General features: G+C 53.7%; 1 protein-coding gene across 9 annotated transcripts in view; it reads left to right on the top strand.

Moving 5' to 3' along the window:
• The window catches only part of GAS7 (growth arrest specific 7), a 220,238-nt gene that overhangs the window by 153,698 nt on the left and 52,513 nt on the right, over positions 1-14,027 (top strand). For all 9 annotated transcript variants that reach the window (XM_043583115.1, XM_043583121.1, XM_043583123.1 and 6 more), the window contains exon 3: positions 5,119-5,199. In XM_043583115.1, coding sequence (XP_043439050.1) covers positions 5,119-5,199 — 81 coding nt within the window. The remainder of the gene's footprint in view (positions 1-5,118; positions 5,200-14,027) is intronic.

Genomic DNA, 14,027 nt, shown 5'->3' with positions numbered 1-14,027 from the left:
ATAGCCAAGCAAGTGGACCGATGGGGAACAGGTGTCCACTGGGGCTGGACAGGGAGTAGGGGTTGGGGTGTAAGGGTGGGACCAAGCGGGACAGGGAGGGTAGGGCTCACACCTTCCCCAAAAGGCAAATCACCAGGACCAGTGGCCTCGATCCAGGGGGTCCTTGTGGCTTTCCCACCGGAAGCCGGTATTTCTAATGCAAGCAGGATGCAGTCTTAACAAGGGCAATGAAGTCCAGAAGTGACTGTTTAAAGTCACTAAGTCGTGCCTCGCTTCCTGTTTTATTATTAGCATTAGGGTTATTCTTGTAAGGAGGGGCCATCTGTGCTTTGAAACCCAGATTTACGTCTCTGTCCTCCTTTGAAGTAGACTTTTTTCTGAAAGTTTTATTCTACATGGCAGCAACTGTCATCCACTGACAGGGAAATTAAAACCTCTAGCTCGTAGCATTGATAGCTTAGAGAGCGACTTCCCTGGGCCGGTTTGATCCACAGTCAGTCGATCTGTGTGTGTGGCTCTTCCTGGCTTTCGTGGAGGAGGTCCGAATTGAGTGAGGGCCGCCGTTAGGAAAAGCGTGTTTCTCGTGAATTGCGTTGGACGGACAGTCTCTCCAAGAACACATCTCACTTCTCCAGGCTGACCTCCCCATATTCCCTAGAGCCTCTGGGGGCTGCGTGGTGACGATTCTGGTAGCAGGAGGAGTCTGGCTGTTTCTGGAACCACCTAAAGCCCCAGGGATAGGTCTCCAGAGAATGTAGAAGAGCCTTAATCCAGGGTGACTCGGGCCCCCAACTCCCGCTTCAGTTTTGCTTTGACTTGGTCGATGAGCTCGGTGTGCTGTAAATAGATTAAGGAATCTTATTGGAAAAGATCTAGAAATGGCTTCCTCCCTGTGGGCGGTATGGTCATCTGGGGTGATGTTTCCTGCTGCTGGTGAGGTCACTCAGCCACAGTCCCCGTGGCTCTCTCCAGACATCTGCCAGGCCCGGCCTGGCCACCTACCCGCCTCAGACTTGCAGTGAGTGGCTTTGGGTTTTGGGCTAAGTCAGAGCCAGCCAAGGCGAGCATCCTTTAGAAAGCATCCTCTAGAAGTTATGGTGCCCTGATGGCGTTTGGCCGGACAGATGTGGTTCACATGGGAACGAGGGACTCCAGCCTCTGGGGGGGCCTGTATATGACCCAGCCAGCGAGCCTTCTGGCGAGTGGGGCTCAGACTGCAAGCCTGCACCTGCCTGCGATCTCGGGGCCTCCTGCAGACCCTCCAAGCACATGATGCCACGCTGGCTTCTCTGCTCCGTCCTTAGGATTCCCAGTGGGGAGGCGAAGGGGACCCACAGGGGCAGCTGTACCCTGCTCTTTGCTCTCGGCGCATTTTCTCTTGTTGCCCGAGGGTCTCTGCCGCTTGTCGCCCTCTTTCCTGGAGAGCCCCAGGCTGGGGGGAGGAGGGACAAGAAACCGAGGCTTCTCTGCTAAAAGGGCCTTCAAGTCAGGCTGCTTTGTCTCCCCCAAGCTTGGTGGTGTCTCTCAGGTCCCAGCACACAGGTGGATGAATGTAAGAGGACGGAGGGGCGAGTCAAGTCCTCGTGTCTGTTGCCGTGTCCTCTCTCTTTCCCTCTCTTTCCTCCCTCCCCCCAAGGCCACCAGGTCACATTTTCATGTATTTACTTTTCAGTAAGTTTCAATCCTGGAGGGGTCCCGAATCCCGCAGATTCAGTGGCCTCAGTGGGAAGGTTGCTCCGAGTCTGGCCCGACAACCCCCCCCCCCCCCGCCACCATTCCCGTGCCACGAGTCGCCTCCCCCTGCCGCCCTCTGGGATTTCTCCATTTGCCGCCAGGAGTCATTTGCCACTGTGTTCTTTTCTTCGTGCATGTGTGCTCAGCTCTCGTCCAGCTAGAATCCGAGTTTCATCTTGAGCGTGACCAACTTCAGCTTTAAGAGGAGCTGGCCCTCCGTCATAGGCCCCACGTGGAGGCGGCCTGGTGATCTTACAGAGGCGGCCCAGTGACCTTGCCGCCCTGCTCCCAGCCGACTTTCACGAGCCCCGATGTGGCTACAGGGCCTTCTCTGAAATCAGGTCCATGGCATCAGCCACCAAAGGGGTAAAGGCCACGGTGCAGAGTGGACAGTTCCCTGGGGGACCTTTCCCACATGTAGGAAGAACAGGGCTTGTCTATCCCTAGAGACTGGAAGGGCATATCACATGGGAACCTACATTGTGCCGTCACGGTGTCCGTCCTTCCGTTTGCCCATCTGTCCGGGCACATAGACCCGGCTCTCAGGGAGGTAAGACAGGGGTCAAGGTCTGTGCTGTCTGAGAGGTGGGACAGAGTGCTGATTCCTTCAGAGGAGCTAGATGGAAGGTATGTGGGGGGGGCGGGGGTATGTGGCTGTCGGGGATTCTCAGGCCTGGTTCTCCGATGAACCTGAGATAGACTTAAGTGCAGGAGGCTCGGGGGCAGGGGTATACTCTTGGGAGGAACCCCCCGGGGAAGGGAAGGAAGCAGTAATGTAGTAAAGTCACAGGAAGGGCCCCTGCCAGCCCCTGAGAGCTCTGAGCTGGGTGGAATTGTCTGCCTCGAGGCAAGGGAATTGGTGGGCTTTTTACCCCCCAACATGGGCCAGCCATTGTGTGGGCAACACCCCCTGCCCCCAATCCCAGATACAGCCTTGTGCCCCAAGAGGGACTCCACTGTGAGCCTCTGCAGCTGGGCAGCATTTGCTCTAGAGAGTTTGGGCATTTGACACCAGAGCAGAAACGCAGTCTGGGAAGGCTGCCTGGTGGAAGCGGCATTTTCGTTGAGACTTGACTAGTGCATGAGATTCTGGCATCCGGGGGGAGGGAACCATGATAGCAAAAAGGCATGTTGCGAGATCGGCAAATGGGCTGGGGTGAAGTGAGAATTCAATCTGGACAGACAGACAGGGGCGCCCTTTTGCAGGGGGCTACGGGGTTTGGACGTTATTCTGTGTGCCCTGTGGGAGAGGAGCCAGCAAAGGATTGTCCCTGTTCGTGACCTGCAGCCAGAGATGGGCTCTGGGCTGAGCCCACCCACCGGGAAAACGCTGAGCCTGGTCTGCCCGTCCCTCCTTGTTCCTGGTGGCTGTTTCCCTGCTCCTCCTCTCCCTCAACCTCCCCTCTGTATTCTCTCCCTTAAGACATGAAGGGACCATATTCCCACCCGACTGACTCCTGGAGCCATAAACTCCTTAAACCCAAACAATGGGTTTAAAGTTTTAAGACCCCTGATTTGGAGCTGGAGTCGGGAGTTTGGGGGCCTGAAAGACCAGTTAGCTCAACCCTTTCATTTTGGGCGGAGAAGCCGAGGACCAGAGAGGCAGAGTGACTTGGCCAGGGCTGGACAGCAGATAAGCAGTAGAGCCCAGGCAGAAACCCAGTCCTCTCGAATCCTAATTGAGAGAAGCCAGTGGAAAGCTGTGCTTAATTTTGCTTTTGGCATTGGAGACCATTGAGTTCTTAGTAATAGAAATTTTCATTAAATAATGTCATGTCCGTATATTCCACTGGCTAAAAATAACTCCACGTGGGCATTTGGCACGAATACAATGATTGCCTCGGTGGATCCCATTTTGATCTCATTTTGCAGAGGAGACTCTTGGAAGACCGTTAGCTTGGCCAAGCTTCCACTGGTGGTGGGAAGAGGGAGAGCCGGGATTCAAAGCCGGGCCATCTGGCCCCAGAACCACCACTGTTCATAGATGCTAACCACTGTACTTCCCAGCTGCTTTAATACGTTGGGAAAGATCCAAAAGTCGATACGTGGCAAGAAAGTACAGTATGATGTTTGTTTCATTTTTTATTTTTTATTCTTTAGTAGTTTTTTAATGTTGGTTTATTTTTGAGAGAGAGACAGAGCGCTTGCAGGGGAGGGGCAGAGAGGGAGGGGGACACAGAATCCGAAGCAGGCTCCAGGCTCCAGGCTCCGAGCGGTCAGCACAGAGCCAGATGCAGGGCTCGAACTCACAAACCATGAGGTCATAACCTGAGCTGAAGTTGGACACTTAACCAACTGAGCCACCCTGGTGCCCCTTGTTTCTTTTTAAAGATGTGTATATGGCTTGAAAATAAATCTCCAGGGGCGCCTGGGTGGCTCAGTCGGTTAAGCGTCCGACTTCGGCTCAGGTCATGATCTCGCGGTCTGTGAGTTTGAGCCCCGCGTCCGGCTCTGGGCTGACGGCTCAGAGCCTGGAGCCTGCTTCCGATTCTGTGTCTCCCTCTCTCTCTGCCCCTCCCCCGTTCATGCTCTGTCTCTCTCTCTGTCTGAAAAATAAATAAACTTAAAAAAAAAAAAAAAAGAAAGAAAATAAATCTCCAGAGATACCAAAATGTTGACTTAGAGCTGTGGGATTATGGGTGTCTACTCTTTTCTTTGTGTTTTTCTACGTCATCATATTGTACAGAGTGAGAAGGCATTCTTTTTGTCACTAGGTAACTTTAGGAGAAGTCGCTGCTTACAGTGGCAATGTGGCTCGTGTCGAGTTCAGGGGGCCATCACATGGCTGCAGTGTTAGCTCTGTTCCTGGCTGGGCATCCGGAGAAGGGGCAGGGGGCAGGGACCAGGCCGATGTAGTGGTTGGAATTCAGACAAGACGTAGGCCTGGAGAGCCGGGAAGGACTTGGGAAATCAGCTTCACTTGACAGGGGACCCGTGTCTCTGTACAGACCCCAGGCCAGGGCTCCTTCCTCTGGCTTTGGGGTTTCAGGTGACAGTGGGCACTTGGGAGAAACACCCAGTTAGTGTCTGGGTTCCAGGGCACGAGACCGAAATGGAGGTACATGGGTCGGCAGCCTTGGGGGATCAGTGGGGGCTGGGTAGGGGGCCAGCGAGGGACGGTTCCAAGGATCCCAGCCGGAAGGCTGCCTCCTGTTCACAGCTGCGTGGAGAAGGGTCCCCAGCAGAGAGGCTCGGTTGTCGTGGCAGGTGGGGAGGGGATGACGTGGGAGCAGAAAGCCAGCTCCCGCCTCCCGGGCTTGGGCAGGACGGTGGCCCGGCCAGGTCCCTATTTTTTCCAGCTCTGCCGTCTAGCTCTGCTCTGCGACCCTCTGGGGTTCTGCCCTATGACAATCTCAAAGTGACCGTGTTTCTCTCTTTGACCAGAGACCACCTGGGAACGCCCCAGCAGTTCTTCTGGGATTCCAGCCAGCCCTGGCCCTCACAGGAGCTCTCTGCCTCCGACAGGTACAGTCCACCCACTACTTTGGGGCAGTCGGGAGGGGCCACACACCCGCCTTCATCGGAAAGGCCAAGGCTGTGGGTTCTGGGGTCTGGAGCCTGGCGGGGGATCTTACTGGCCGATCCCAGGGAGCGGTCGGAGGATGGGCTCTCCCTGGCGATCCCGGCAGGACACTCCCCGAGGGTGGGGACCTCGTCTCCCCTTTTCTTCTGTGGGATCCTCAGTCCCCAGACACGGCCTGGCTGCAACGAATGTCTCCACAGCCACAGAGGGTGCGAACCTCATTTGATGGTTTTCCAACCTTAAGCATCAACCCGGAGGCCAAAGTCCAGAAGGTGTGGTTGTGGTGGCAGCCTGGAATTTCAAGTTGGCAGCTTTGAAAAAACATGGGGTGTAGCTGGACGGAGGGGAAGGGTGGGGAGGGGGCTGGGGGAGGAACAGCAGCTTATGTGCAGGGTAGTGAGGGCCTGCACTGTCTTCACGGTGGCCCCAGATCAGAGGTCTGAGTAGCTTCCCTAACACATCACAGGTGACCCACGGAAGAGCTGAAATAATGAATGAATGAATGAGTGGCTGTGTGAATGAATGAATGCGTGTGTGCAGACAGGCATAGTAAGTAGAAAGAAGACCCTTAAACCTTGGAACAGAGGAAGGGTCTTGGGTGCAGAGAGTGGGCTGAACACAGCCTGCCTTTCATAGTGGAGAGTCTTTGGACTTGATCGCTGGTGCACTGAGAAGTCAGAACACGATCAAAGTACGTTATTTAGGGAAATGAAAATGGACTACACAGGAAGCTCTGGACAGTCAGCCGAGGCGTGGGATGTTCCGGGCTTTTGAAATGTTTTTACGTACATCTTTTACCTACATTAAAAAAAAAAAAAAAAGGATTCAAACAGAAAGGAACCCTTTCTGTTTAGGTTTATGTATTTATTTTGAGAGAGACAGAGACAGCGGGAGGAGGGGAGGGGCAGAGAAGATCCCAAGCAGGCTCTGCACTGTCAGGACAGAACCCGACGTGGGGCTCGAACCCACGAACCGTGAGACCGTGACCTGAGCCAAACTCGAGAGTCGGACACTTGACCGACTGGGCCGCCCGGGAGCCCCGGAAGGGAGCCCTCTCGGGAAGGAGGGCGATGGGGCATTTACTCCTGCTTTTCTAGGGCTGGGCTGAGGGCTCCCTGATGAGAGCCTGTCTCCAGAACCGGGCTCTCATTCAGCCTTGCGACCTGTTGTAGACGACAGGCTTTTCGGGCACGCTGCCTTCTCCGTTGTCGTTCTCGTGGTTTTGTTCTTGTTCTTTATAACAGGAGAAATGCCAGCGTGCAGAAAGTGAGGTGTGGCCCCTGATCCTGGCCAGCCAAGACGCTAGAAAGGAAACCCAGCTGTCTTTTCTGGCCAGAGCAGTTGGTCTGCGGCCATTGTGGCCTGCAGAGAGTGCTGGTGGGGCGGGTTGGGGGACTTGCCTTTTGAGTCTGTGGGCCCACCTCACTGGGGCCTGTTCTCCCTTGCACGGTCCCTAGCATCCTTCTGTCCCCTCTGTGCGGTTCGGGGGCCGTCTCCCAGGAGAGGGGCTGGCAGGAGCTGGCTCAGGGCCCTGCTCAGGTGACAGGTTCCTGCCTTCCCCTGATCAGCACAACCCTGAGCGCAGAGCTGGGTGCTGGGACTCTGGAGCTGAGAAGGGAGGGGGAGCCGGGAGGGAGAGGGTCAGACCCAATGACGAGAACTGCCAAAGCGTTTAGACAGAGCGCGTGGACACCGACTCGCCCTCCTCTGCCCCCACCCGCCAGGGACCAGAGACACTTGTTCCCAAGGCCCCAGGATGCGAGGTCTGTCGACTTCTCTGCATTTGTGGGCGAATGCAGGTGGAAATTCTGCCTACCCTATTGCCCTTTGGCGACTCAGCAGGTGCATCGGCATTCCGAAGGCTCGGGGTCTCGAGTGAAGACCCTGTTTGATTCCGTGCTTCTGTTCTTTTGTCTGTCTACAACACCTGCACGGACTTTTTAAGCTGCTCTGCCCCCAGCAGGGTGGTTCTGAACTCTGAGGGTGATTTTGCCTACCGGTGGGCATTTGGCAACATCTGGAGATAATTTTCGGGGTGGCCATTCAGTGCACGGAAGCTAGGGATGCTGCTAGACCTCTGCATTGCCCAGCGCAGCCACCCCCCAAAGGGCTATAAGGCCCACCTGTCAGTAGTACCAGAGTTGAGGGGCTCTGTCCTGGGGTGACTCAGAACACGGGTCGTGCACTGTTGGAGGGTCGCTCGACACACCGTGGCCCGTCGACGTGAGAAGCCGCGGCGAAATCTGCAGAACCGTGGCTCACGGGCTCTGAGACCCACCTTTTGCAAATACCATGGAAGCCAGAAGGGGCGTCTGCTCGTTCAGTTAGAGGCCCCTTTGTTTCCTTCCCTGGTCGTCACGGCATCTTAGATTTAGAAATCACAGCTTGTCAGATTGGGGCCTCGGGCACGTCGCGTCTCCGTGCCAGGCCTGCTTCTGCCCATTTATACACGAGGGCCTGGAGGAGGAAGGTTGTAGCTCGGGTCCCGTCCAGCCCTCTGTGGATTATGACTCTTGATTCTCTCCCCCTCCCTGGGGCGTGAACGCCGGTCAAGTCTGCATCGTCCCTCTGGGGGACGGGAAGGATCCTACCAGGGAGGCTCTAGGAGCATCTGTGAGGTTTTGACCCCTTTTCTAGCTTTCGCGGGAAACCTCTGATCAAAAGAATAGAAGAGCAGCCACATTGACATTTCTTTCTACGGGGAGCACTAGGGTTTTTTTTTTCCCCCCCAGGCATTCTCTCATTCGGTTTTAGAACAGTCAGCTTTCAGGAGGTTGAATTTCATTGTGGGAGAGAAACGGACCCGGCGAGGACACGAGGTTGCTTCAAAGCTTAACCGTCCCCACCCCCCCACGCTCCTGGGGTTGTTGACTCCTCTCCTGGCCACCACTCAAGGTCCTCTTCTTGTGCTCGTGCTTTGGAGAACGCAGCCGTGATAGACTTTCAAACCTTTCCTTCGAAGAATATGCCGGATGCTGTTCTCGGTGCTGGGGACTGCGCCAGAGATAAGCCACACCTCTGTGGTCCCTGCTCCCAAGGACCCGCATTCCAGTGGGGAATTTGGGCAAATAAGCCCAAATGTGAAATGTGTCGGATTGTTCTTGCATGTTCTCTTGGAAGGGGTTAAAGTGAGGGCCGCGGGGCAGCGTGGGACTGGAGAGTCAGGGACGGCCCCAGTGAGAAGATGGTATGTGTGTGGGGTCGTGATGATGTGTTATGGGTCAGGGAACGGCAGGTGCAAAGGTCCTGAGGCAGGAGTGACCTTGGCATGTTTGAGCTCACAGAGCAGGCCAGTATGGCCGGAGGGTGCGCAGTGAAGGGTGGGGGGGGAGTGGTAGGTGATGAGGGGAAGAGCAGTCAGCAGGGGCGGAGCCTGCCTGCCCCCACCAGCAAGCCAGAGGAAGGGGTCAGAACTGCATTCTGAGTGCGGTGGTTGGAGGTGAGGGTGACAGTGAAATGCGGCAGAGTTGTCTTCATGAGACATTGCCTCTTTTTCTTTAAGTGGATGGATTTTTTGAGAGAGCGAGCACGAGTGGGGGAGGGGGCAGGGAGCAAGGGAGAGAGAGAATTCCCCAAGCATGGTCACCGCAGAGCCCCCCGCGGGGCTCAAACTCCAGAACCGTGAAATCATGACCTGAGCTGGAATCGAGAGTCAGACGCTCTACTGACTACCCAAGACACCGCCTCCTTGAAGCGGCCAGGCAGTACTCAGCTTAATCAGAATTGCTCTCGGTTGGCAGGGACGGGCAGGTCCGTCAGATGCCGTTAGCACAGCCAGCCGGGTTACCCACCGGGGGGGAGCAAGGCCCAGTGCACCCCCAAAAATGGGATTCCACTCTTTGTGGGGTGTCACGTAGGGTCGGCACTGAGCTGGGGGCTTTTCCTTCACTGCCTCCTTTACGACCACCAGACTTGGGAGGTGTGTTCATTCCGTAGGTTTCCTGGAGACCTTTCGTGCCAGGCTTTCTGGGCGAGGTCCGCGTCGGTAATAAAGTTTAAACCCAAACAGAAGCACCAAAGGCTCCATTCAGTAACTGCTGCAAATATTAAAAACGATCCTTGGGCTGGTTTCATACCCTGTGTGGAGGCAGTGATTTATGGAGAGAGAGATTGTCACAGTGAGACGGAAGGAAAATACCGGGTGAAAAATGAGGTTCTGGGAGTTTCACGGATGAGTCCCTGGGCAGAATGAATGATGCCATAGAGCAGTGTCATCCATGAGAAGTTTCTGTGATAACGGAAATGCGTGTATCTACGCTGTGCACTGTAGTAACACTAGGCATGTGGCTAACGGATACACTGTGTCCAATGTAGCTGAGGAACTGAATGGTTAACGTATTTTTACTTTATTTAATATATGTGTTTTTTGTTTTGGAATAATTAAAAAAATGTTTTAATGTTTAATCTTGGTAGAGAGAGACAGAGCGTGAGCAGGGGAGGGTTAGAGAGAGAGGGAGACACAGAATCCAAAGCAGGCTCCGGGCTCCCAGCCATCAGCACAGAGCCCGACGCGGGGCTCGAACCCACGAACCGTGAGATCGTGACCTGAGCCACAGTCAGATGCTTAACTGACTGAGCCCCCCAGGCGCCCCTAATTGGCAATAATTTTAGGTTTACAGAAATATTACACAGCCAGTACAGAGAGTTCTTACAAACCCTTTGCTGACTTCCCCTTGCTGTTAACATCACGTAACTGGGTGCATTTGTCAAAAGTAAGAGATTAATGTCCATACGTTACTATTAACTAAATTTTATTCAGCTGTCACCAGTTTTTCCACTAATGTCATTTTTCTGTTCTGGGATCCAGTCCTGGATACCACGTGGCATTTATGTTTTAGTAAAAGAAAAATTTATTGTTTTTATTTATTTGGGGGGGGGAGGGAACAGAGGAAGTGGACTCCGAGCCATCCGCACAGAGCCCGACGCGGGGCTCGAACTCACGAACCGTGAGATCATGACTTGAGCTGAAGTCGGACACACAACCGACTGAGCCACCCAGGAGCCCCTTGTGTGTGTTTTTTTTAAGGTTGGAGGTAATCGGTCTTTTACGGACTTGCGCTGACAGTGAGGGGGTGGGAGTTGTGGGGAAACCCAGGTTCAGATTCGGGCTCTGTCCAGCCTGGGGGATTGCGCCCATTAAGGGATCATCCTTGGGTGAAGAGCCTCCCTCCGTCAGCCCCCGGGGGAGCCCGATCAAAGGGCAACGAGCTGGCTCCCTTGCTGATCAGGGAGGGCCTGCCTTTGAGCTGGTGGAGCCAGGTAGGAGCATTGTGCCCACAGACAGCTGTGCTTCCCCTGAGCAGGGGCCCCTGGGAAGGGGGCTCCCCCTCACCCACACCCTCTCCAGATCAGGAATCCCTAGCAGCTGTCCTCCCCAGCATTGCTGCAAAGCAGGACCCTCCATTCACTGCAGAATTAGCAAGTTACCAGGCCTAGAGAGGCCTCCGTGACCGCCCTCAGCTAGACCTCGCCATCGACTTCAAGGAAGGCGGTTCACACTTCCGGTAGGCAGGAGGGCTCGCGTGTGGTTCCTAACTCCATGATTTTGTCAGCTCAGGCAAACCAGTTGAACCTTTGGCGCCCTGGAGAATAGCCACAGGCTTTCAGCCATTTACAACCCCGGGGACGGATGTGTTGTGAGTTCTGTTTTGGGGGAATACAGTTTTCATTCTAGACAGTCGGTGAAGACAGTGAGGCCCAGGTGGGCAGACAGATGTTTCCAGACCAGAAGGCCGTCATGTGAAACTGCTCCCCCGGACAGAGCTGGGTAGATGCAGCCTCCCTCCACCTTACAGGGTGTGGTGAGGGTGGGAGGCAGGGGTGTGCTGAGGGTGGGAGGCAGGGGGGTGCCTTCAGAGGTGCTGAGCACAGAACTGGCCCCCTGAGTCTGCCTGGGTTGGCCTGCCCTCAAAACCTGCCTTCCTGCAGCCACAGCTCTTCCCAAAGTGGGTTCCATGGTATTCTTGCTTTTTGGCCCAGAATGGGTTCTTCGGCGCCCATGTAAGTGTAGGAATGCCACGCACCGTTGCCTTGTGTGAGGTTCACGGAACACGTCAGCGTCCAGGAGCACACGTGGCGGCTTCACGGATGGGGGAGGTTTCTCCAAATGGAAGGTTTGTGCAAGCCCTGTGTTGAGAAAGCCCGTCAGCGCCATTTTGTTCCAACAGCATTTACTCACTTCGTGTCTCTGAGTCACGTTTTGGTAATCCTCTCAATATTTCCAACTCTTTCACTACAATGATATATGTTACAGTGATTTGCTTTGTGATCGGCGATCTTTGATGTTATTGTCGTGATTGCGTTTGGGGCATCACAAGCCGTGTGCGTATAGGTCAGTGAACTTCACTGATAAATGTTGTGTGTGTTCTGACTGTTCCAACTGGCCACTCCCCTGTCTCTCCTGCTCCTCAGGCCTCCCTCTTCCCTGAGACACAGCAATATTGAAATTAGGCCAGTTGAAAACCTGTTATGTGTTCAAGGGGAAGGAAGAGTTGAATGTCTCTCGTTGTAAATCAAAAGCTAGACATGATTGAACTCTATAAGGAGAGCATGTTGAAAGCTGAAATGGGCCAAAACTTGGGCCAAAGTTGGCCAGGTTGTGAACGCCAAGGAGAAGTTCTGGAAGCAAATGGAAAGTGCTTCTCCAGTGGACACAGGAAGGATGAGAGGAACAGCCTTATTGCCGATGGGGAGAAAGTTTGGGTGGTCCGGATGGAAGGTCACACCAGCCCCACCATTCCCTGAGGCCAAAGCCCAATCCAGAGCAAGGCTCTAACTCTCTTCGATGCCATGAAGGCTGAGAGAGGTGAGGAAGCTGCAGAAGAAAAGCCTGAAGCTAGCAGGGGGTTGGTTCAGGAGGTTTGAGGGAAGAAGCGGTCTCCACAACGTCAAAGTGCAAGGTCAGGCAACAGGTGCTGATGCAGAAGCGACAGCAGGTTCCCCAGAAGGTCGAGCCAAGAGAGTTCATGAAGGTGGCTCCCCTAAGCAATAGACTTCAAGGTGGACCACACAGTGTTCTGTTGGAAGAAGATGCCATCTAGAACTATCAGAGCTGGTGAAGAGAAGTCAACGCCTGGCCTCAAAGCTTCAAAGGACCGGCTGACTCTCTCCTTAGGGGCTAATGCAGCTGGTGACTTCAAGGTGAAGCCGGTGCTCGTTGGCCATTCCAGAAGTCCCAGGGCCCTTCAGAATGATGCTCCTCTACTCTGTCCGGGCTCTATCAGAGGAACAACAGAGGCTGCCTGACTACGCGTCTGTTTACATCCTGGTTTACTGAATATTTTAAGCCCACTGTTGAGACCCACTGCTGAGAAGAAGGGATTCTTTTCAAAATACGACTGTTCGTTGATGATACACCTGCTCACCCAAGAGCTGTGATGGAAGTGGACGGTGAGATACATGTTGTTTTCAGGCCCGCTAATGCAACATCTACTTTGCAGCCGTTGGGTCAGTGAGCCATTTTGACTTTCAAGTCTTACTATTCAAGAGATACATTTTGGAAGGCTCTAGCTGCCATAGATAGTGATTCCTCTGATGCAAACGGAAAACCTCCTGGAAAGGGTCCACCGTTCTAGGTGCCGTTAAGAACATTCGCAATTCACGGGAAGAGGTCGAAACACCAACACGAACAGGAGTTTGGAGGAAGTTGATTCCAACCCTCATGGAGGACTTTGAGGGGTTCAAGACTTGAGTGGAGGACGTTACTACAGACGTGGCGGAAACAGCAAGAGAGCTAGAATCAGAAGTGGGGCCCGAAGATGTGACCGAATGGCTACAATCTCATGATGAAACTTCATTGGCTAAGGAGTTGGTTCTTACGGATGAGCAAAGAAAGTGATTTCTTAGATGGAATCCAGTCCTGGCGAAGATGCTGTGAAGATTGTTGACATGACAACAAAGGATTGAGAATATTCCACGAACTTGAGTTGATAAAGCAGCAGCAGGGTTGGAGAGGACGGACTCTGATTCTGAAAGAAGTTCTTCTGTGGGTCAGATGCTCTCAAACAGCATCACCTGTTATAGGGAGATTGTTCGTGAAAAGAGTCCACTGATGCAGGAAACTTTACTGTTGTCTTATTTCAAGAAATTGCCACTGTCCCTCCAGCCACCACCCTGCAGAGTCCGCAGCCATCAACGCTGACCCTCGACCAGCACAGAGATGAGGGTTCGCTGAAAGCTCAGATGATGCCTGATGTTTCTTGGCAATAAAGTGATTTTTTAATTTTTTAAATGTTATTTATTTTTGAGAGAGAGACAGAGTGTGAGTGGGGGAGGGTCAGAGAGAGAGGGAGACACAGAATCCGAAGCAGGCTCCAGGCTCCGAGCTGTCGGCATAGAGCCTGACGTGGGGCTCGAGCTCACAAGCTGTGAGATCACGACCTGAGCTGAAGTCACTTAACTGACTGAGCCACCCAGGTGCTCTGCAATAAAGTATTTTTATTTTTTTAATTTTTTAACGTTTTTTCATTTATTATTGAGAGCAAGAGGGACAGAGCATGGGTATGGGAGGGGCCGAGAGACGGAGAGACACAGAATCCGAAGCAGGCTCCAGGCTCTGAGCTGTCAGCACAAAGCCCGATGTGGGGCTCGAACTCACAAACCACGAGACCGTGACCTGGGGCCGAAGTCTGACGCTTAACCGACTGAGCCACCCAGGTGCCCCAATAAAGTATTTTTAAATGAAGTATATGCATTTTTTTTGACATACTGCCCTTAGGCTACTCTTAATAGAGTAGGATGTAAACATAACTTTCACGTACATCTGAGAAAC

This window comes from Prionailurus bengalensis, chromosome E1, assembly GCF_016509475.1.
Source record: "Prionailurus bengalensis isolate Pbe53 chromosome E1, Fcat_Pben_1.1_paternal_pri, whole genome shotgun sequence".
Taxonomy (NCBI): Eukaryota; Metazoa; Chordata; class Mammalia; order Carnivora; family Felidae; genus Prionailurus; species Prionailurus bengalensis.
The sequence above is the reverse complement of the archived record's forward strand: the minus strand, read 5'-3'. Positions and strand labels throughout refer to the sequence as shown.